General features: G+C 41.5%; 1 protein-coding gene and 2 pseudogenes across 40 annotated transcripts in view; 2 read left to right on the forward strand and 1 right to left on the reverse strand.

Moving 5' to 3' along the window:
* The window catches only part of PBRM1 (polybromo 1), a 151,468-nt gene extending 129,196 nt beyond the window's left edge, over nt 1-22,272 (forward strand). For 19 of the 40 annotated variants that reach the window (XM_017955406.2, XM_021934327.2, XM_017955403.3 and 16 more), the window contains 8 exons: nt 2,549-2,732; nt 3,292-3,502; nt 5,067-5,268; nt 8,623-8,787; nt 12,160-12,315; nt 16,524-16,594; nt 16,705-16,921; nt 19,394-19,566. In XM_017955406.2, coding sequence (XP_017810895.1) covers nt 2,549-2,732; nt 3,292-3,502; nt 5,067-5,268; nt 8,623-8,787; nt 12,160-12,315; nt 16,524-16,594; nt 16,705-16,921; nt 19,394-19,566 — 1,379 coding nt within the window. Of the gene's footprint in view, nt 1-2,548; nt 2,733-3,291; nt 3,503-5,066; nt 5,269-8,622; nt 8,788-12,159; nt 12,316-16,523; nt 16,595-16,704; nt 16,922-19,393 lie in introns of all 40 variants that reach the window. The other 21 variants (XM_021934344.2, XM_021934345.2, XM_031663298.1 and 18 more) reach the window with 8 other exon arrangements.
* LOC116274025 lies at nt 6,313-6,451 on the reverse strand (annotated as a pseudogene).
* LOC116273963 lies at nt 15,399-15,496 on the forward strand (annotated as a pseudogene).
* Nucleotides 22,273-22,501: the final 229 nt, after the last annotated feature.

Raw genomic sequence — 22,501 nt, forward strand, 5'->3', positions numbered from 1 at the left:
TTTGCCACCCAGGCTGGAGTCAGGGGCTTTTTTTTTTTTTTTTTTTGGAGACGGAGTCTTTCTCTGTCACCCAGGCTGGAGTCAGTGGCACAGTCTCGGCTGCCCGCAACCTCTGCCTCCCAGGTTCAAGTGATTCTCCTGCCTCAGCCTCCTGAGTAACTGGGATTACAGGTGCATGCCACCACACCTGGCTAATTTTTGTATTTTTAGTAGAGACGGGGTTTCGCCATGTTGGTGGTGCTGGTCTCAAACTCCTGACCTCAGGTGATCCGCCCACCTTGGCCTCCCAAAGTGCTAGGATTACCACGCCCAGCCTTAACTATTTTTAAATACACAGTTCAGTGGCTTTAAGTCCATTGACAATACTGTACAGCCATTGCCACTGTTCATTTCTAGAATTTTTTTCATTATCCCAAATAAAAACTTTGTGCCCGTTAAACAGCTCTTTATTTTCCCCTTCCCCCTGGCCCTAGGAATCTCTGTTCTACTTTTTGTTCATGAATTTTGCCTATTCTAGATACTGCATGTAAGTGGAATCATGCAATATTTGTCCCTTTGTATCTGGCATATTTAGCATAATGTTTTCAAGGCTTATCCATGTTATACCGTATATCAGAATTTTATTCCTAAGGCTGTGTATTCCATTATATGTATACTACATCTGTTAATGGACATGTAGGTTGTTTTCACATTTTAGCTATTGTGAGTAAAACTGCTCTTATCAGTGGTGTACAAGTATTTGATCCTCTGATTTCTTTTAGATATATACCTAGAAATAGAATTGCTAGGTCTTATGGTAACTCAGTGTTTAACTTTTTGGAGCAACTGCCTAACTATTTTCCACAGCAGCTGCACCGTTTTACAGTCCCACCAAGATATAAGGGTTCCATTTTCTTCACATCCTTGCCACCACTTGTTATTTTCTGTTTTGGGTTTTTTTTAAATACAGGCATCTGAATGGGGTGTGAAGTAGTATTTCATTGCCGTTTTGATTTGCATTTCCCTGATGATGAATGATGTTAAGCATTGTTTCATGTGCCTATTGGACATTTGTATGTCTTTTTTTAGAGACATGTCAATTTATATCTTTTGCACATTTTTAAATTGCATTATGTGTTTGTCTTAATGTTGAGTTGTAGAAATATATATTCTATATACTAGACTCTTACTAGATATATGATTTGCAAATATTTTCTTCTATGGCTTATCTTTTTACTTTTTTTGTAGTATCCTTTGGAGCACAGAAGTTCTTAATTTTGATAAAACCCTTTTTTTTTTTTTTTTGGTGTGTGACTGAGTCTCGCTCTGTTGCCCAGGCTGGAGTGCAGTGGGGTGCTCTTGGCTCACTGCAGCCTCTGCCTCCCGGGTTCAAGCAATTCTCCTGCCTTAACCTCCCGAGTAGCTGGGCTTACAGGATTGCACCACCACGCCCAGCTAATTTTTTTGTGTTTTTAGTAGAGACGAAGTTTCATCATGTTGGTCAGGCTGGTCTCGAACTCCTGACCTCAGATGATCCACCCGCCTTGGCCTCCCACAGGGCTGGGATTACAGACGTGAGCCACTGCACCCAGCCCATTTTGAATTAATTTTTTTTTTTTTAAACGGAGTCTCGCTCCTTCGCTCAGGCTTGAGTGCAGTGGCGTCATCTTAACTCTCTGCAACCTGCGCCTCCCAGGTTCAAGCGATTTTCCTGCCTCAGCCTCCTGAGTAGCTGGGACTACAGGTGCACGCCACCACGCCCAGCTAATTTTTGTATTTTTAGTAGAGACAGGGGTTTCATCATGTTGGCCAGGATGGTCTCGATCTCTTGACCTCATGATTCGCCTGCCTGAACTTCTCCAAAGTACTGGGATTACAGGCATGAGCCACTGCACCTGGCCAAATTAATTTTTATATATGATAGGAGGTAGGAATTCAACTGCATTCATGTGCAGAAGTGGAAATCTACTTGTCCTGTTACCGTACCATCTGTTGAAAAGAGTATTCTTTCCCCCACTGAATTGTCTTGGAACCCTTATTAAAAATCACTTGCCCATAAAAGCTCTATTATATTGGTTTATTTCTACACTTTCAGTTCTATTCTGTTGACCTGTATATTCTATCCTTATGCCAATACATATCGTTTTATATCTTTTTTTTTTCTTTCTTGACATAGGGTCTCACTCTATCACCCAGGCTGGAGTGCAGTAGTGCAATCACAGCTCACGGTAGCCTCACACTCAGACTTCCCTGACTCAGATGATTCCCACCTCAGCCTCCCAAGTAGCTGGGACTACAGGCATGCACCACCACACCTGGCTAATTTTTTGGATTTTTTGTAGAAGTTGGGGGTCTCACTATGTTGCCCAGGCTGGTCTCAAACTCCTGAGCTCAAGAGATCTGCCCACCTCAGCCTCTCAAAGTGCTGGGATTACAGGTGTAACCCACCATGCCTTTCATATCTTTTAAATTTTTAATTATATGAATGTATTCATCCAAAAATAATAAAACAATTATTAACTATGACCACAGTTTACTCCTTTAATTTCTTCCTAATTTTCTCTTTCAGGAAAGTGTGCTGTGTTGTCATTCAAGGACTTCCTCTCCTGCAGGCCAACTGAAATACCAGAAAATGACATTCTGCTTTGTGAGAGCCGCTACAATGAGAGTGACAAGCAGATGAAGAAATTCAAAGGATTGAAGAGGTTTTCACTCTCTGCTAAAGTGGTAGATGATGAAATTTACTACTTCAGGTAAAGCTTGAAAAACTAAGGAAAAAAGAGCACTTCCGTTAACTGATACCAATATAGTGTAGTCTAGTGTTTTTAATTTTTTATTAGATCTTAAACTAGAGTAGTAAATATTTCAAATAGAAAATCTTTATTCAGTTAAAGATTAAAGGAAAGACTTCATGATCTGCTGGGACCTGGTAGCTGCTCTAATAGTGCCCTTGGCGTAGACTCCAGTAATTGTGGAATGAGGCAGAAACACTTAGTTCTGGTTTATATCCTGTCTGTTAGGAGATTTCTCAGTTCCACAGATTTTGAAAACTCTTTTTGCTATATATAGGCAACTAGATCCCAACTTTGGACACAATGCTTTTGTGGATATTCAGTATAATTATTTAAAAACAAACATCTCTAAGTAGAAGTAATTTCATAAACACACATTTAAAGTCTTTCCATGCTGACTTTAGAGCATATATTGCAGATTGCAAGAAGTCACTTGTAGTTGTTAAGGTGGAACACTGCTTTCCGGCTCATTCTGGAGGGGCATTAGGTGATTTTAGGTTTTTTATGTCACTTTTTTCAGAAAACCAATTGTTCCTCAGAAGGAGCCATCACCTTTGTTGGAAAAGAAGATCCAGTTGCTAGAAGCTAAATTTGCCGAGTTAGAAGGTGGAGATGATGATATTGAAGAGATGGGTGAAGAAGATAGTGAGGTCATTGAACCTCCTTCTCTACCTCAACTTCAGACCCCCCTGGCCAGTGAGCTGGACCTCATGCCCTACACACCCCCACAGGTGAAGGTGACAAGTTCCTGTTACTTGTCTTATTACCACCTTTGGTTTGCAGCAGACTCAAAACCAAAGTAAAGTGACATCCAGCCCCTCCATATGTGAGCTTTAACTTAGAATTCTACAGGAAGGAACAGTTTTTAATTTGTCAGTGCCATGATTTACTCATTTATTTTTAATTGACAAAAATTATGTCATTATCCCATTAATAATTATATTAATACCATTAATTTAAAATTAATATCTTTAAAATTTCGTAGCTATTTTAATGGCAGGCTTAGTTAGAAGACTCTTCCTTGTGCTGAAGAAAAGCAATAAGGAGCAACATCACCCTGTTTGTCTTTAGCTTTTATTACCCATGTCTTTTTAATCTCTCCTTATGTAGGACCTTATCTTTTGGTTGAGGTGATCTCTGTTGGTTTATTTTTTTCTCATACAGAATTTTTACAAGACTTGGCCAGGCATGGTGGCTCATGTCTATAATCCCAGCACTTTGGGAGGCCAAGGCAGGAGGATCATTTGAGCTCAGGAGTTCAAGACCAGATTGGGCAACATAGTGAAATCTCATCTCTACTAAAAATTTTTAAAATTAGTAGGCTGGGCGCGGTGGCTCAAGCCTGTAATCCCAGCACTTTGGGAGGCCGAGACAGGTGGATCATGAGGTCAGGAGATCGAGACCATCCTGGCTAACATGGTGAAACCCCGTCTCTACTAAAAAATACAAAAAAAACTAGCCAGGCAAGGTGGCGGGTGCCTGTAGTCCCAGCTACTCGGGAGGCTGAGGCAGGAGAATGGCGTAAACCCGGGAGACGGAGCTTGCAGTGAGCTGAGATCCGGCCACTGCACTCCAGTCTGGGCGACAGAGCGAGACTCCGTCTCAAAAAAAAAAAAAAAAATTAGTCAGGCATGGTGATGCACACCTGTAGTCCCAGCTACTCAGCAGGCTGAGGCAGGAGAATCACTTGAGCCTGGTAGATCAAGGCTTCAGTGAGCTATGATTGCACCACTGTACTCCAGCGTGGTGACAGAGCAAGACCCTATATCAAAAAAAAAAAAAAAGAATTTTCTCAAGACTTAATTGTGAGGTCACCATTACAGATTGCAGCCATGGAATTCAGCGAAACTTTCATTTATTTCTTACATGGTAATAGGTAAGGAAGAGGTGCGTTTTGACCAAGAAAATAGCCAGCTGTGAACCAAACATGTCAATAAAGCAGTATCTGTTGAATCACATGTTCCTGGCTTCTGAAATTTAAGTACAGTGGCACGGTCTCAGCTCACTGCAAGCTCCGCCTCCCCGGTTCACGCCATTCTCCTGCCTCAGCCTCCTGAGTAGCTGGGACTACAGGCACCTGCCACCACGCCCGGCTAACTTTTTGTATTTTTTTTTAGTAGACACGGGGTTTCACTGTGTTAGCCAGGATGGTCTCGATCTCTTGACCTCGTGATCCGCCCGCCTCAGCCTCACAAAGGGCTGGGATTACAGACGTGAGCCAGCTGGCTTCTGAGATTTTGAGCAGTTAACCAAATGTAATGTTTTGATGCACCATAAGACCTTTCTGTCTTACAGTCTACCCCAAAGTCTGCCAAAGGCAGTGCAAAGAAGGAAGGCTCCAAACGGAAAATCAACATGAGTGGCTACATCCTGTTCAGCAGTGAGATGAGGGCTGTGATTAAGGCCCAACACCCAGACTACTCTTTCGGGGAGCTCAGCCGCCTTGTGGGGACAGAATGGAGAAATCTTGAGACAGCCAAGAAAGCAGAATATGAAGGTAAATAGAGCCTAGGCACAACTGTCTTTCAAAGCAAGGGGGTGTTTCAGGAATGCACGCGTGGAGACAGGTTTTACTCTCGTTCTTACCACTTGCACATGAACTTTATTTTGGGGACTGTTCTAAATGGCACCCAGCCATTTTAGATGCCAGCCTTGTCCTGACTGAGCAGAGCACTGCCCCTGACTTGGCCTCTGATCCTGGTGTTGTACTTTCCCCTGCAAATTTCTCCAAAATATTTTGCTACTAAAAATTGCATGATTTTTTTCTTTCATTGAGCCCTGTAAGCACACATGTTGAGCTAGGGAATGATTGCACAATGATGTTAAATATAATTTTAATTAAAATTCATCTGCAAAGGGCCTCTTAAAATCAGTGATCTTCTGTTACAGCTCTTGGTAAGCCATATATTTAAACTTCAGGCTGAGTCTTTGCCAAAGTGCTTGGTTTCCTAGGTCAGTCCTGGCCTATACTGTGTCTGTTTCATAGCTATGTCTAAGGTATTTGGGTCTTTTTTGTAAAGCTCAACTGCCTTTATTTTCCTTTTATTCTAATTAAATCACTTTGGGCAATGAGCTGTCATTCAAGAATTTGGTGATTCTTAGCCATTTAGAGACAAATACTTGAGACTTTTTGTTTTTTGTTGTTGGGTTTTTGTTTTTGTTTTTAATATCAGACATGGATTTAGTAAAGAAATTAGTAGTAAACATTAGATTAGGCAGTACTATTGCCCTTTGAGCTGTACTTTTTCCTTCTGGAATTTTATATATTGGTTCATTTTGCCAGTTTAGAGCTCCTCTCTACAATGGTCAACCACTACTCTTCTTAGGTGGTACAGTTCTGTTATTTTCTGACAAACATAAATTAATTATTTAGGTTGTCCCTTTTATTAAAATTTATGAAGTCTCCAAAGAAACTTCTTTAAAAAAAAATCATTTATTATAATTGATTGATTACTATGAAATTATCTGACAGGCTTCTCCAAGAATCTTCTGCAGAGAATCCTAATCCTGCAAGATGTTTAGCCAGAAAACATTCTGTGGCAAAACCAGTTTGAGAAGCATTCCAAACTCTCTCTCGTGGAAACTTATGGTGCATATTCCTGTATGTGTGTTGTCAGGCCCGAGGCCCTCTTCTGTCCTTATCAAGGGGAGTGCTCACCTTCACTCCTTTCATACAACATGCATATTCCCATATTAAAGACTTTAAGACCGCCGGTAAATAACCTGTTTTATATTATCTGGCGTTTTCTGAAATTTGACTAGGTATTTATGTAGTACCTATGAATATCCTAAAGAACTAATATTTTGCAGAATATTCTTTGAAAAACGCTAGTCAGTTCCATAAGAACCTAGAACTTTGTGGAGCTTTGATATTTCTGACCTAATTGAAAGTTAAGACCTACTATACCACTGAGCTGGAGGAGTGTTGGAAATTAAACTCACATGGATATTGCTGAACGAGCAACGCAGCAGCAGCAGCAGCAGCAAGGCAAATGAAGCCAGTGCTGGGTGGCTGGTTATTTAGAGTGTGAGCAGGAGAGAGATACCTGAAGACACTGTGAAGGTAAAAACACTGGAGTAGGACTGAAGACAGGGAGAGGTGATGGCGTCTGGAACATTCTTCCAAATTCAAAGAGGAGTCTGAAAGTGAGTGAGAACCTAGTGAGTGGGGAGTTATATGACTCAGCAGCATCTACCTGAGACATAAAATCTGAACTTTTGATGTTTTCTCTCGTTGAATTCAAAACCCAAAGTTTGGAGTTTGGGTAGCCAGTCCAATATTCAATCCATAGGTCTTATTATTATTTTTTTTTTCCATTTCATTTTTTTGCTTTCCCACTTTACTGTGTCACTTGTATAATGAAAATACTAGAATTTGAAGTGGGACTCTAGGTCGATTTTTTTTTTTTTTTTTTTTACTGCTATCTCAAGTAAATAGTTTGTTCAAATGGCCTTCTCTCATACTCGTTGTACAAAGGGTCTGTAAACTAGGACAGTCTTAGTGATGATAAGGCTATGCAGGCAACTCTGTCACAGCCAAGAGGCCTTTGATTGCTTGACTTTCATATTCTTAAAGGAGGACTGGAGCTGTAGCTTCTTGATTCTCTGTAAAGCTATATGACCTTGAGCTATTTTCCCCCTCCTCAAATCAGTGGTGTTGAGTTCCATGTTGGAGGGTTTATGTGTGGCAGTTGGAGTGTGATATCAGGAGTTAGGGCCATAGGTTGCTGGTTCTCTCTATATCCTTGGACAAGTGACTGCCTGTCTCCCAGCCTCCATTTGCCTATGCAATGAGTGGGGGGATCTTCTATTTATGAATGGTGAGACAAGAAACCCTGTATGGTGGGAGCTTTGGAAATACAACATTTCAGGAGTTCTTCAGTAGGGGTTCAGTTTGCTAGCTCCCAAAAAGACTGGAAACATGATCATTGGAGCTCCCGGCTCTGGAGATGCAAACAGAGTAGCTCAGGGCCGGGAGTGGGGAGGTAGCAGGATGTATTCTACGGCCCAGAACTGCCACAGCAAATGCTCTTTTTGCATTTTGAATGAAATAAGAGGGGCTCTGGAATTTTCATTGACTTAGGGTGGTTTATGGTCAGTATTGAAGTGCTCAGCTTCAGGAAACCTGGTTCTTTCAGTACATTGTCCATTGCTACATAAGTGTATATATAATTCTCTGCTTCTGATGATTGTAGCCTGAAGTATAATGCATTTTTTTCCTTTGGGGTTTATTAAACATGACTTCTTTGCTTCATTAGAATGTAGAAATTAGTTGTTTCCCTAAAACCTTCTGAAGGAGGCAGTCAGCTACTTTTCCCTTACAGAGTTAATTTTCTTCAGCTGCTAAACCCCATGACACTCATCATGAGTCCTCAAATCTGAGTAAAATTGGGTACAAAGAATCAGGAAATATATATAGTAAGTAACAATTGTACCAAAAATTATAATGGGCCATGGAATTGCTTCATGTTGAAATTATAAATAATCTGTAATGCTATTAATACTAGAATAATGGTAGCGCTTCTCATCTTCAGAGTGCCTCGTGAGATTAACCATGGTGGTTATGCTGGTGACGTGTTTACATAAAACCTGTGCTTTCTGAATGTGTGTTGCAGTCTTAACATTCTTGAAATCTTTGCAGACCAGTTCTCAAGATGGGATAGGAAAGCTGGACTCTAGGTTACCGAGTGAAATCGGCCCGACTCCTCCTGTGTTGAGACTAGTCATCTACTGTTCCTTCCATTGAGACAGAACTGTTGCCTGTGTTTTTACTAGTCCTGTTGAATGCAATGGATGGTATTTTGAATTCCTGGGTTAAAAACAGAATTGAAAATCTGAAATGCCTTTACAGAGCGGGCAGCTAAAGTTGCTGAGCAGCAGGAGAGAGAGCGAGCAGCACAGCAACAGCAGCCGAGTGCTTCTCCCCGAGCAGGCACCCCTGTGGGGGCTCTCATGGGGGTGGTGCCACCACCAACACCAATGGGGATGCTCAATCAGCAGTTGACACCTGTTGCAGGTAAAAACAGGAGCTAAGACCATTTTTTTCCACTTTAAGAAATTCCTTCATTTTTTTTTTCTCCAATAAGGAGTAGGCCACAGTCTATTGCCTTTTCTCATGACAGATTCAAAGTTTGAAGTCATCCATGTTGTCCTATATTGCCTTTCCCATACAGGCAATGCCTCCCTTCTGCCCCAGAAATGGGCCCTGGGCCCAGCCCTGGTAATTGGTAGGGAGCAGCTCTTCCCTGGCTATGGGCATGGTCTGGTGATGTTCTCCACCCCAGACTGCTCTTGATAGAGCACTATATCAGAAAATATGAAAATAGACCCTGAATTCTGTTCTAGAGGGACTCCCAAGAGAAAACACAAAACCAGTCTTTAGGTGGTGTTGATTTTCCCGTCTCATTCCAGTATTCAGTTTGCCTTGTTCTGCTGCAGCCATCCTTAAAAGACTGACCATTTAAAAGGATTTTTTGACAATGAATTGTAAATCCTTTCTTGGTCACCAATGTGCATGACTGCTAAATAGAATACGAAGTCCTTATTCAATTCATTGTGCCCACTCTGTAATGCTTTTCTATTTAATTACATTAAACTGCATTTTCTGTTAGTATCCCAGTCACATATTTTAAAAAAAAAAGAAAAAGAAAAAGAAAATGATGAATGTGGTTTGCTTGTGTGTGTTGTCTCTGGTTCTGGTAGCCATAGCAAATTTGACTCTTCTTGAATTGAATATCTTTGTCTGACATGTCTCCAATGAGAAGCCTGCAGACCACTTCTTGGGCCCCTTCTTTGAGATCTCTCCAATCCTGGTGAGGTCTGTACAAGCCACCTGTGTTTCTTCTTAAGCAAGCAGTCTGACCTCTTTCACAGGAAGTCCAAGATAGTGTTGTTCAAGGCAGGCTTGTTGGAATGCTGTTTTTGCTGTTTCGTTTTTGCTTTTTAAGGAGGAGTAGCATAGGACAACTTTTCCATTGTCGCTCCTAACTTTTGTGATGGCAACTTCTCAAATGCACTGTCGCTGAACTCAGCAGTTGCACTCGCCAAAGCACATCTGAATCATGGCTTTCAGTACTTTCAGTGTAACTGATGTTGATCTAACAAATCTCATAATCGCCTGCTCTATTCCATGGCCCATTTTGGTTAATGGGGTTCCAGAGGTTTTTAGAAATCAGGCCTTGAACATGGGGACTTTGAAAGTTAGAATTCCCTCATTGACATCCTGTTTTGTTCTATTCGATGTGTGACGTTGTGGCACTGTGCCCTTGACTTCAAAACCCAGGGACACATTAACAAAATAAATACAAACAGCTAAAAACAATTAAAAAAAAAAAAAAAACAGCAGCTGCAGCATTTTAGCTCCCTGTTGGGGAAGAACATTATAGAACTCTATGGATGAGGAAGGTTGTCCCTCTAGAAAGCCCCTGCTCCATTATTTAGGGTGTGCTGTCTAGACTTCTGGGCCCTGGGAATGAAAAGCAAGCATTTTCTACAGTAACCACTCTTTGGTCCTCAGGGGGAACCCTGCAGCTAAGAGGGTGACTTTTCATGGTTTTACAGGTTTCTTAGGGCCTGAGTCTTACTTATTAGCCTTGTTGCTGTCTTGAGACCAGCTTTGCTTACAAGCATTGAAGCTCATTTGAACACATGTGACTGGGATAATAAATGCCAAAGTACAGTTTAATGAAGACAAGTGTCATGTCTTTCAGTTCTTAATAATTTCTTCAACCACAGCCCGTGAAGGCTGCGTTCAGATGGGCTTTTGTAATTGAAAGCAAAGCCTCTTAACATCCTTAAATTTCCCACCTACTTAACCCTAAAAGCTATAACTGGTGGTGTGGTTAAAAGATTGGTAGCATTGGATCTCTTCATGTTTAATTAAGATGATGGTGTCTGTTCAAAAGTAGTTTTTACTCTCCGAACTCTTCATTTAAAAAGAAATGAAAACTCATAATCTTATTATAGAGAGATTATTATTCAAATTTTTGTAATTTGGTATATGTAATTTTAAGTTTGTCAGTCAGCTTAGGTATGACTAGTGAAGCAGGGTGAATTGATCTCAGAATTTTTAGTAATTTCATAGCCTTAAAAGACCAAACTTTTATAAATAAATATCTTTGAAATCTTCAGGGAAAGTCCAAGAGTAAAATTCTCAGAATCTGAAGTTTTCCTCTGTTTGACAGAGTCCCTCTACAAAGAGTATTTTATAAAAATGAGGTTTGGCACCAGTCCCTCAACCCTCCCTTTGCAAGAAGCTGTGACCAAAGGTGATTCCTTTTTGGGGGGAGCTTTGTGTTCTTGTTCATCATGATCATTACAAATCCCAGAAAAGTCAAGTTGTTTTTCTTGTTTTAAAAAAAATGCCATGTGGTTTTAAAGGTCTTTTGATAGGTGAGTCCTTGACATTTTGAATTTTTTTCTTAAATTTATTCCTTCTGCCAAAAATACTTGTTTGCTGAAACTCTTCTCTAGCCAGTGGAAAATATTTTGTCATGTGTAGGTACGATTTGAAAATAAAGGAATAAAAGCCTCTGTTCACAGAAATTGTGTACTTCAAATTAAAATGCTCCCTGTTAAGGTTTATATGAGGACATTTGAGCTTGGAGACTGATGGCATTTGGCATTTTCTGGTATCAGCAGAGCCTGATTCTCCAGCCATTCCTCCGTAAAGTCTGTGTGTAGGCTCCTGAGTGACCTGGGCTTGGTTGGCTTGGGAGGGTTTAGGTTTTATCTTTATCACATTTTTAGATCTAAAGAATGAAATATCATTTACTGTGATGGTTCTTAGAAGCTGTTCCCCAGCTCAAGCCCAAGCACAATCCATTCTTACCAGCAATGGTAAGGCTAGAAAGGAGGAGTAGATGTAGAAGTCTTAAACAATTCCTGCCCCCAAGCTGGAGAACCATGCTTTGTGATCAGGACTATGCGCCTCATTTCCCTCCATTCCTATTTCCCCTCATGTGTACCCATGATAGGCATATGAGTGTGGGCAGAGTGGAATGATGGGGTTCATACTGTTCAGTTAGAATTGCAGTCAGCAGAACTGGTCACACTGTTTGAACAGCTTGCAATAATTATGACCTTGGGAAGGCTGTTACTAGAACTCTTTACTATTATTTAACTGAAAACGTGCAGCATATTTACCCCAGGGAAAATAACTACAAATAATAGTGTACTAAGTACTAATTCATCCCAAAATGTTGGGTCTCATATTTGTAACTTTTTATTTTGTTCTTTATTGCAACAAAATAATTGCACTAATTGCTGTTATATCATGCAGTACTAAGGGTGCTTTATTCATTGGTAGTGCATGTGAGGGATAGTTGTTATTACTTAGCTCATGTTGCATGTTAATGATGCATGTCTGAAATTTGTTGTGTCCTTCAAGGCATGATGGGTGGCTATCCGCCAGGCCTTCCACCTTTGCAGGGCCCAGTTGATGGCCTTGTTAGCATGGGCAGCATGCAGCCACTTCACCCTGGGGGGCCTCCACCCCACCATCTTCCGCCAGGTGTGCCTGGCCTCCCGGGCATCCCACCACCGGGTAAGAACTTCATCCTCATTCACTCATTAATCACATCTTCATACTCTCTTTTTCCTCTTTCAACCAGTTGTTCCAGGAGGCACCCGTGGCCCACTGTGGCCAGGCCTCCCCTCCCTGAGAATCCCAAGGGTGTCAGCAGCAGGGTATGTCCTGTGCATTGAGCAGGTGGCCCAGGTGCACTTGTACCTTGTGCACCTGGCTGCTAGCAGCAGCACAGGACACATGGTGGAGGCCAGACTCAGCAAACCAAGGGACAAGAGGCATACTCTATTGATAACCACTCAACTAATTTGACATGTCCTTGAAAAGCCAGACAGCCTAAAAGGCTGTGCCCTCTTATCAGTGAATGAAGTTTCCCAAATTGCTAGTTCAGAGTAACATATAAAAGCACTTTTTGACCCTGAGTTGCATTTCTCCCTCTGGTGCAATTCTTATCTCACAGGGTATAGAGTATTGTTCCATCTCCTTCCAGGCTCCTCAAGCAGCCTTTCTAAGGGGATTGCAGAGCTGCTAATGTAGAACTCTTCAGAAATCTTTCACTCAGTCTGCCTTAGGAACAAAAAGCAGGGAGGCAATGAATTTTCACTGAAATAGTTTTCTGTATGTAAGTTCCCTAAGAGGCATGACATGCTGGGTGTAGTGGCTCATGCCTGTAATCCCAGCACTTTCAGAGAGTGAGGAAGGTGGATCACTTGAGCCCAGGAGTTCAAGACCAGCCTGGGCAACCTGGTGAGACCCCATCTCTATAAAAATTAGCCAGGTGTTAGGCCGGGCATGGTGGTTCATGCCTGTAATCCCAGCACTTTGGGAGGCCAAGGTGGGCGGATCACTTGAGATCAGGAGTTCGAGACCAGCCTGACTAGTATGATGAAACCCTGTCTCTACTAAAAATACAAAAGTAGCTGGGTGTGGTTGGGGGGCGCCTGTAGTCCCAGCTACTCGAGAGGCTGAGGCAGAAGAATCACTTGAACCCGGGAGGCAGATGTTGCAGTGAGCCGAGATTGCACCACTACACTCCAGCCTGAGCAACAATAAGACTCCGTCTCAAAAAAAAAAAGGGAAAAATTAGCCAGGTGTGGTGCATGTGCCTGTAGTCCCAGCTACTCAGGAGGCTGAAGTGGGAGAATTACCTGAGCCTGGGGAGACTGAGGCTACAGTGAGTAGTGATCACACCACTGCTCTCCAGCCTGAACGACAGAGTGAGACCCTGTCTCAAAAAAAAAAAAAAAAAAAAAAAAAAAGCCTGACATTAAAGAACAGCCTAGCCTACCCCCCAGCTGTAGATATTGGTTTGTCTGTCAACAGAAGCTTAGAAGTTCTTTTACATAGAAATATATAAATGGATTCCAGAAATAGCTATATTCATTTTCACTTTAAAATGTGAATTAGCAAGTTGAAAGATTATTTTAAAGAAAACCTGAATGAAAGGAAAATCACATGTTCCCATATTAATTGCCATCATCTGCAAAAGAACTCTTAGCTAGTAATCTGGATGGACGGAATGTGACCTTTGGAAGACTCAGAAAGCATTTGGTCCATTACCTAAAACATCAACTAAGGGCCCAACCCAGATGGTAAAATGTGGGTGGAAACTTGCTAAATTTGCTTGTACCAGTGTTGGACCTACCAGTGATAGGGTTTTGCAGGGTACCAAATGATGCTTTGGATCATGCACCCAGCAGTGTGCAGGGTGAGCAAACTTGGTGGCCTGGTCTGGAACCTCCAGCCACACTCTTTGTGAGTGTTGCTTAGAATATAGCCATAATTCCACAGAAGCATTTGCTCCAGGTATTCCCAGAGGAGGAAGTGTTTGTAGGGTTAGGTGCTTCATATGAAAACAGTGGACTGTGTGAATTGCTGTTGCAGCAGGAGTCAGTCATAAGGTAAATGTTCCCACGTAGCAGGTAGACTTGGCCTTAATTTTTTGCCCTCTCACCTTGACATAGGGTATCACTGAGCCAGTAAGACCAGGCTGGAGTTGACACCTTCTAGGTGCACTTAGTGGGAGCCATGTCTAACACCAGTACCCTCTAGGTTGCAGATGTCTTTTGGTGGGTGTTGGGACATAGCTGTCTTCCTTTCCCCCTTCCTGAAATTCTAAATTCAATTTGAGGGAAGCCCAACACACCTACTTAGAATTGAGGAGGCATGGCCGGGCGCGGTGGCTCAAGCCTATAATCCCAGCACTTTGGGAGGCCGAGACGGGCGGATCACGAGGTCAGGAGATCGAGACCATCCTGGCTAACACCGTGAAACCCCATCTCTACTAAAAAAAAAAAAAAAAAAAAAAAAAACTAGCCGGGCGAGGTGGCGGGCGCCTGTAGTCCCAGCTACTCCGGAGGCTGAGGCAGGAGAATGGCGTAAACCCAGGAGGCGGAGCTTGCAGTGAGCTGAGATCCAGCCACTGCACTCCAGCCTGGGTGACAGAGCGAGACTCCATCTCAAAAAAAAAAGAATTGAGGAGGCATGACCGGACACTTTTTGAGGCTGAAGTGGGAGGATTGCTTTGAGCTCAGGAGTTCAAGACCCGTGGGCAACATGGTGAAACCCCGTATCTATTTTACTTAAATAAAAAAAAAAGAAGCAAGGATTCAGGGAAGTCCCCCTATTAGTGCCTACGAATGCACATGTCTGAGCAGGCTTAGAGGAGCAGGGGATTCATTGAGCTCTTCTGGTGACTCAGCTCACATTCTCACCAGCTGCCCCGGCATGGCATTTGTCAATAGAGGAAGCAGAAGAGTTTGCTGATTTGTTTGTGCTGCCCTGCAAAGCAATGATTTACACAGTTTAGGGAGCCACACCGTGTTGTGGAGTCTAAGGTGGGTGAGTGTCCTGGGCACAGGAGGTGATGGACACAGAAGTTAATAATATATTGCTGGAGCACCAGCTTACCCACCACAACCTCTTCATTCATTCACGAATAATCATCAGGATCCTACTTTGGTGATCCGGGTGGACATCTGGGTACTTAGAATATAAAACTCTCTGCTTTTTAAACAGAAGCTTTTTTACTTGTTATTTTCTAACAAATAAGAGGCTCTCTTACACTTCCTGGAAGTGGCATTTAACAATTCTGAACCTTGGTGCTCGCTTCAGCAGCACATACACTAAAATTGGAACAATATGGAGAAGAGCATGGGGCAAGGATGACATGCAAATTCATGAAACAGTTCTGAACTTTAGAATGAGGAGCTGCTCCTGCCTGGACAGAATATCACGATTTTTAATCCGAAGGGACTATACACTATGAAGTTACCTCCTCTCGATTGTTCTACACAGCCAGCAGGATTTGTTTAAGTTTTCAAGAACAGTTCACCACAGTTTTAGGTTTATTTATTTGTTTTTAATGAACTGGCTCCCTTGCCTATTTCTGTATTTTATCAGAATAGCAGATATGCACCCTGAAATCAAAAGAGCCTCTGACTCTAAATTTAGGACATCTCATTATTATCAGCTGTGCCTGTGAGACAACAATTGCTCGTGAGCATTCACTGAGGGAAGCTTACAAAATTACTATCAGGGACATAGTACAAATCTAGTAGGGCCATAAAGTCTTTCTGTTCCTTTGTCATTTTGCATATAAAGTGATAGCAACAAGGTTGCTTCACTTCAGATGATTCCTTTTCAACGTGCTACTCTATCAGATGGAAATGTTCTCTCTCTGCCAGCACTAGTGACTCCAGTTAGAACCAGCTCCTAATGGTCTGGGAGGAGATTGCAAGGCTGTGCCTTCAACCTTCACAAAGCTCATTTAACTATACACTTCCACAGCCTCTTCCCTTGTGTCCCTACTGTCCTAGCACATTGCCTACTGCTGAGCCTGATTCCAGTGCCATTTCTGCTGAAATTAAATACAGGCTTCAGTTGCAGGAGAATGTGTTGTCAGAAGAAATATAGAGGTATATTCTTGAATGTAGACAATAGCTTACCTAGAGAAATACTAGAATTTTATGCAAGGTTCAAATCATTTCTAAGCCATAATTGATATACATCTGACGGATTGTTCTAGTATTATACTTTAAGTACCTAGAAACAAAACAACTTTCTCTTCAAATCCTGTTGGGGTGCTTAGGATTCCTAGCTACAAAGATTCAAGGGCAGAGGTACATAAGTTTGAATTATGAATGGCATAATTTCTTATCAGACAGTAGTTTTTCAGTCATTTCAACCCAGAGCCTCTAACTGTGCCATTGCATTCTGAATTATAGGTGTGATGAACCAAGGAGTGGCCCCTATGGTAGGGACTCCAGCACCAGGTGGAAGTCCATATGGACAACAGGTGAGCTTCCCAGTTTGATTTTCTAGGACTTGACAGAATTCGAGTTATCCTCCTTCTCAGAACATGTGCAGTCTCTTTCTGCCTCACCATGTGGTCCTGTACTCTTTCAGGTGGGAGTTTTGGGGCCTCCAGGGCAGCAAGCACCACCTCCATATCCCGGCCCACATCCAGCTGGACCCCCTGTCATACAGCAGCCAACAACACCCATGTTTGTAGCTCCCCCACCAAAGACCCAGCGGCTTCTTCACTCAGAGGCCTACCTGAAATATATTGAAGGACTCAGTGCCGAGTCCAACAGCATTAGCAAGTGGGATCAGACACTGGCAGGTAAGGAGATTCCTTCTAAATAAACCTTTGTGAAATACATGTTTCCTCAAAGCTGTCTCACTGCTGTTAGCATATTATATCATACAATAAACACCCCTTTTTGTTATACAATTAAAATAAATTATATATTTCATAAATGGTTTGGAGTTTCTTTGCGTGTTGACATAACACTGAAAATGGTTTGTTTTGTTTTTGAGACAGGGTCTTGCTCTGTTGCCCTGGCTGGAGTGCAGTAGCACGGTCTTGGCTCACTGCAATCTCCACCTCCCAGGTTCAAGTGATTCTCCTGCCTCAGCCTCCCCAGTAGCTGGGATTACAGGCACGTGCCACCTCACCTGACTAATTTTTATATTTTTAGTAGAGGTGAGGTTTCACCATATCGGCCATGCTGATCTCAAACTCTTGACCTCAAGTGATCCACCCACCTCGGCCTCTCAAAGTGCTGGGATTACAGGCGTGAGGCACTGTGCCTGTCCTGAAAATGGTTTTTGGATTTTTTTGTTTTGTTTTTATTTTTGAGACAGTCTCACTCTGTCACCCAGGCTGGAGTACACTGCTACAATTTCGGCTCACTGCAACCTCCGACCCCCAGGTTCAAGCGATTCTTGTGCATTAGCCTCCTGAGCAGCTGGAATTACAAGTGCTCACCACCACGCCCAGCTAATTTTGTTATTTTTAGTAGAGATGGGGTTTCACCATTTTGGCCAGGCTGGTCTTGAACTCCTGACCTCAGGTGATCCACTCACCTCGGCCTCCCAAAGAGCTGGGATTATAGGCGTGAGTCATGGCGCCCTGCCTAAAAATGGGTTTTTTTGGCCAAATTTCAAAGCCTAGTTTTCTCATAAACATCACTGCCATCTTTTTAAGTATATTCTCTTTTTTTTTTTTCAGGCATTTGGACGTTAGTATAGATGCATTGGGTAAATTAAAAATGATTGGCCAGGCACAGTGGCTCCCACTTTGGGAGGCTGAAGTGGACAGATCGATTGAGTTCATGAGTTTGAGACTAGCCTGGGCAACATGGCAAGACCCCGTCTCTACAAAAAAATTAAAAATTAGCCAGATGAGGGCCAGGAGCGGTGGCTCACGCCTGTAATCCCAGCACTTTGGGAGGCTGAGGCGGGTGGATCACTTGAGGTCAGGAGATCAAGACCAGCCTGGCCAACATGGTGAACTCCCATCTCTACTAAAAATGCAAAAATTAGCTGGGCGTGGTGTCTGGCGCCTGTAATCCCAGCTACTTAGGAGGCTGAGGCACAAGAATCACTTGAACCCAACCCGGAAGGTGGAGGTTGCAGTGAGCCAAGATCACACCACTGCACTCCAGCCTGAGGGACAGAATAAGACTCTGTCTTAAAAAAAAAAAAAAAAAAAAGTGAAGTTGAGCCACTGCGCTCGGCCTGTAATCCCAGCACTTTGGGAGGCCGAGGCGGGTGGATCACGAGGTCAGGAGATCGAGACCATCCTGGCTAACATGGTGAAACCCCGTCTCTACTAAAAATACAAAAAACTAGCCGGGCGTGGTGGCGGGCGCCTATAGTCCCAGCTACTCGGAGGCTGAGGCGGGAGAATGGCGTGAACCCGGGAGGTGGAGCTTGCAGTGAGCCAAGATCGCGCCACTGCACTCCAGCCTGGGCGACAGAGCGAGACTCCGTCTCAAAAAAAAAAAAAAAAAAAAAACTATTTTACCTCAGTTTAGCAAAAGGAAAAAAAAAATATTAGAAACCTTTTAGGTTATTCATTAAGTTCAGCATACTTGTGTATTTTCAGTATGTACTGAAGTACTTGTGTAGTTTCTGGAGAGAAGTTTGGAAGTTTCTATTCTTGATTTCTAAACCAACTTTGGGCATTTCATTTCATTTCATTTCTTTTGAGTAGAAGGCATGTTTTCCCTTTCTTCACGTTTACCTTTTTAGGAATTTTTGTTAACATTGAAGTAATTATTAAATATAAGGGATACCTACAAAAAAATAATGATCAGGCTGGGCACGGTGGCTCACACCTGTAATCCCAGCACTTTGGGAGGCCAAGGTGTGTGGATCACCTGAGGTCAGGAGTTTGAGACCAGCCTGGCCAACATGGTGAAACCCTGTCTCTACTAAAAATACAAAAATCAGCCAGGCATGGTGGCAGATTCCTGTAATCCCAGCTACTCTAGAGCCTGAGGCAGAAGAATCGCTTGAACCCAGGAGGTAGAGGTTGCAGTGAGCTGAGATCACACCACTGCACTCCAGCCAGGGTAACAGAGTGAGACCCTATCTCAAAAAAAAAAAAAAAATGTATGATCAAATTTTTTAGTGCCTAGTAAAATGATACAAGAAATGTGCCTGGAAATATTCTGCAGTTAAAATTCATAATATTTGATAAATATTCAATATTTTGTGTTTTAATAAGTCTGTCAGATCTTAGAATTGAGGGAAATTTTGCCAACTTCCAATTCCAATTTCTGTCTCTCTGTACTTTAATTTTCAGCTCGAAGACGCGACGTCCATTTGTCAAAAGAACAGGAGAGCCGCCTACCCTCTCACTGGCTGAAAAGCAAAGGGGCCCACACCACCATGGCAGATGCCCTCTGGCGCCTTCGAGATTTGATGCTGCGGGACACCCTCAACATTCGCCAAGCATACAACCTAGAAAATGTTTAATCACATCATTACGTTTCTTTTATATAGAAGCATAAAGAGTTGTGGAACAGTAGCCATTTTAGTTACTGGGGGTGGGGGGAAGGAACAAAGGAGGATAATTTTTATTGCATTTTACTGTACATCACAAGGCCATTTTTATATAAGGACACTTTTAATAAGCTATTTCAATTTGTTTGTTATATTAAGTTGACTTTATCAAATACACAAAGATTTTTTTGCATATGTTTCCTTCGTTTAAAACCAGTTTCATAATTGGTTGTATATGTAGACTTGGAGTTTTATCTTTTTACTTGTTGCCATGGAACTGAAACCATTAGAGGTTTTGTCTTGGCTTGGGGTTTTGTTTTTTTTGGTTTGGGGTTTTTTTTATATATATAAAAGAACAAAATGAAAAAAAAACACACACACAAGAGTTTACAGATTAGTTTAAATTGATAATGAAATGTGAAGTTTGTCCTAGTTTACATCTTAGAGAGGGGAGTATACTTGTGTTTGTTTCATGTGCCTGAATATCTTAAGCCACTTTCTGCAAAAGCTGTTTCTTACAGATGAAGTGCTTTCTTTGAAAGGTGGTTATTTAGGTTTTAGATGTTTAATAGACACGGCACATTTGCTCTATTAACTCAGAGGCTCACTACAGAAATATGTAATCAGTGCTGTGCATCTGTCTGCAGCTAATGTACCTCCTGGACACCAGGAGGGGAAAAAGCACTTTTTCAATTGTGCTGAGTTAGACATCTGTGAATTAGACTATGGTGTCAGTAATTTTTGCAGAACAAGTGCACAACCCTGAGGTATGTTTAGTCTAGGCAGGTACGTTTAAGGGTATTTTGATCTATTTATAATGAATTCACAATTTATGCCTATAAATTTCAGATGATTTAACATTTTAAACCTGTTACATTGAAAAACATTGAAGTTCATCTTGAAGAAAGCATTAAGGTATGCATGGAGGTGATTTATTTTTAAACGTAACACCTAACCTAACATGGGGAAGAGAGTGTGTAACTAGATATGAGCTGTGTAAGAAGCATAATTGTGAACGAGTAGATTGATTGCCTTCTACTTTATTTTTCACAAGTATGTTTTAGTATTCTTGATTTCCTCATTATCAGATGTATTTTTTTCTTTTAAGTTTCAATGTTGTTGTAATTCTCAACCAGAAATTTAACACTTTCTAAAATATTTTTTAAATTTAGCTTGTGCTTTTGAATGACAGGAGAAGGGAATCATAATTTAATAAAATGCTCACTAGAAAGACCATTACAGATCCCAAACACTTGGGTTTGGTGACCCTGTCTTTCTTATATGACCCTATAATAAACATTTGAAGGCAGCATAGGATGGCAGACAGTAGGAACATTATTTCACTTGGCGGCATGTTTTCGAAACCTGCGTTATAGTAACTGGGTGATTGCCATTGTGGTAGAGCTTCCACTGATGTTTATAAGCTGAGAGAGTCACTCTCAGAGGATGCTTTTTTCCTTTTAATCTGCTATGAATCAGTACCCAGTTGTTTAATTACTGTACTTATTAAATCATGAGGGCAAAAGAGTGTAGAATGGAAAAAAGTCTCTTGTATCTAGATACTTTAAATACAGGAGGCCCTTTAACTTAATTGCCTTTAGTCAACCACTGGATTTCAATTTGCATCAAGTATTTTAAATAATGTTGAATTTAAAAAAAATGTATTGCAGTAGTGTGTCAATACCTTATTGTTAAAGTGAGTCAGATAAATCTTCAATTCCTGGTTATTTGGGCAACTGAATCATCATGGACTGTATAATGCAATCAGATTCTTTTGTTTCTAGACATCCTTGAATTACACCAAAGAACATGAAATTTAGTTGTGGTTAAATTATTTATTTATTTCATGCATTCATTTTATTTCCCTTAAAGTCTGGATGAGACTTCTTTGGGGAGCCTCTAAAAAAAACTCTTCACTGGGGGTCAAGTGGATCATTAGAAGCCAGAGCTCTCCTCCAGGCTCCTTCCCAGTGCCTAGAGGTGCTATAGGAAACAGATCCAGCCAGGGGCTTCCCTAAAGCAGTGCAGCACTGGCCCAGGGCACCACTAGACAGGCCCTAATTAAGTTTTTTTTTAAAAAAAGCCTATGTATTTATTTTAGAATCATGTTTTTCTGTATATTAACTTGGGAGATATCCGTTAATATTTAGGATATAAGATTTGAGGTCAGCCGTCTTCAAAAAAGAAAAACCAAAAAAAAAAATTCTGACTTAAAGTACAAGTAAACTATACATCTTTTTTTCATAAGTTTTAGGAACTGTAGTAATGTGGCTTAGAAAGTATAATGCCTAAATGTTTTCAAAATGTAAGTTCCTGTGGAGAAGAATTGTTTATATTGCGAACCAGGGGACAGAGGGGAACCTATAGGTTTAAAATAGTATGTTTGTCAGCCAACTGATTTAAAAGGCCTTTAACTGTTTTGGTTGTTTTTTTAAGCCACTCTCCCCTTCCTATGAGGAAGAATTGAGAGGGGCACCTATTTCTGTAAAATCCCCAAATTGGTGTTGATGACTTTTGAGCTTGAATGTTTTCATACCTGATTAAAACTTGGTTTATTCTAATTTCTGTATCATATCATCTGAGGTTTACGTGGTAACTAGTCTTATAACATGTATGTATCATTTTTTGTTGTTCATCTAAAGCTTTTTAATCCAAATAAATACAGAGTTTGCAAAGTGATTTGGATTAACCAGGTTTGGTTGTTCTGTTAAAGTTGTGTCAGATGTTAATTTCAAGCAGATTTAACTCCTGCAAGCCCTGATTTTATGCTGACGAGGATGGTGACTGCCAATTTAAGAGACTAAAGCTCCACAGGTGGAGATGAAAGTTAGTGTCCAGACCTCTGGTTCAGGGCTCAGGCTGCATTAACACAGAGCCAAATTTAGTCAGACTGCAGCCTGAAGTGCCC

Source organism: Papio anubis, chromosome 2, assembly GCF_008728515.1.
Source record: "Papio anubis isolate 15944 chromosome 2, Panubis1.0, whole genome shotgun sequence".
In the NCBI taxonomy this organism is placed as follows: domain Eukaryota; kingdom Metazoa; phylum Chordata; class Mammalia; order Primates; family Cercopithecidae; genus Papio; species Papio anubis.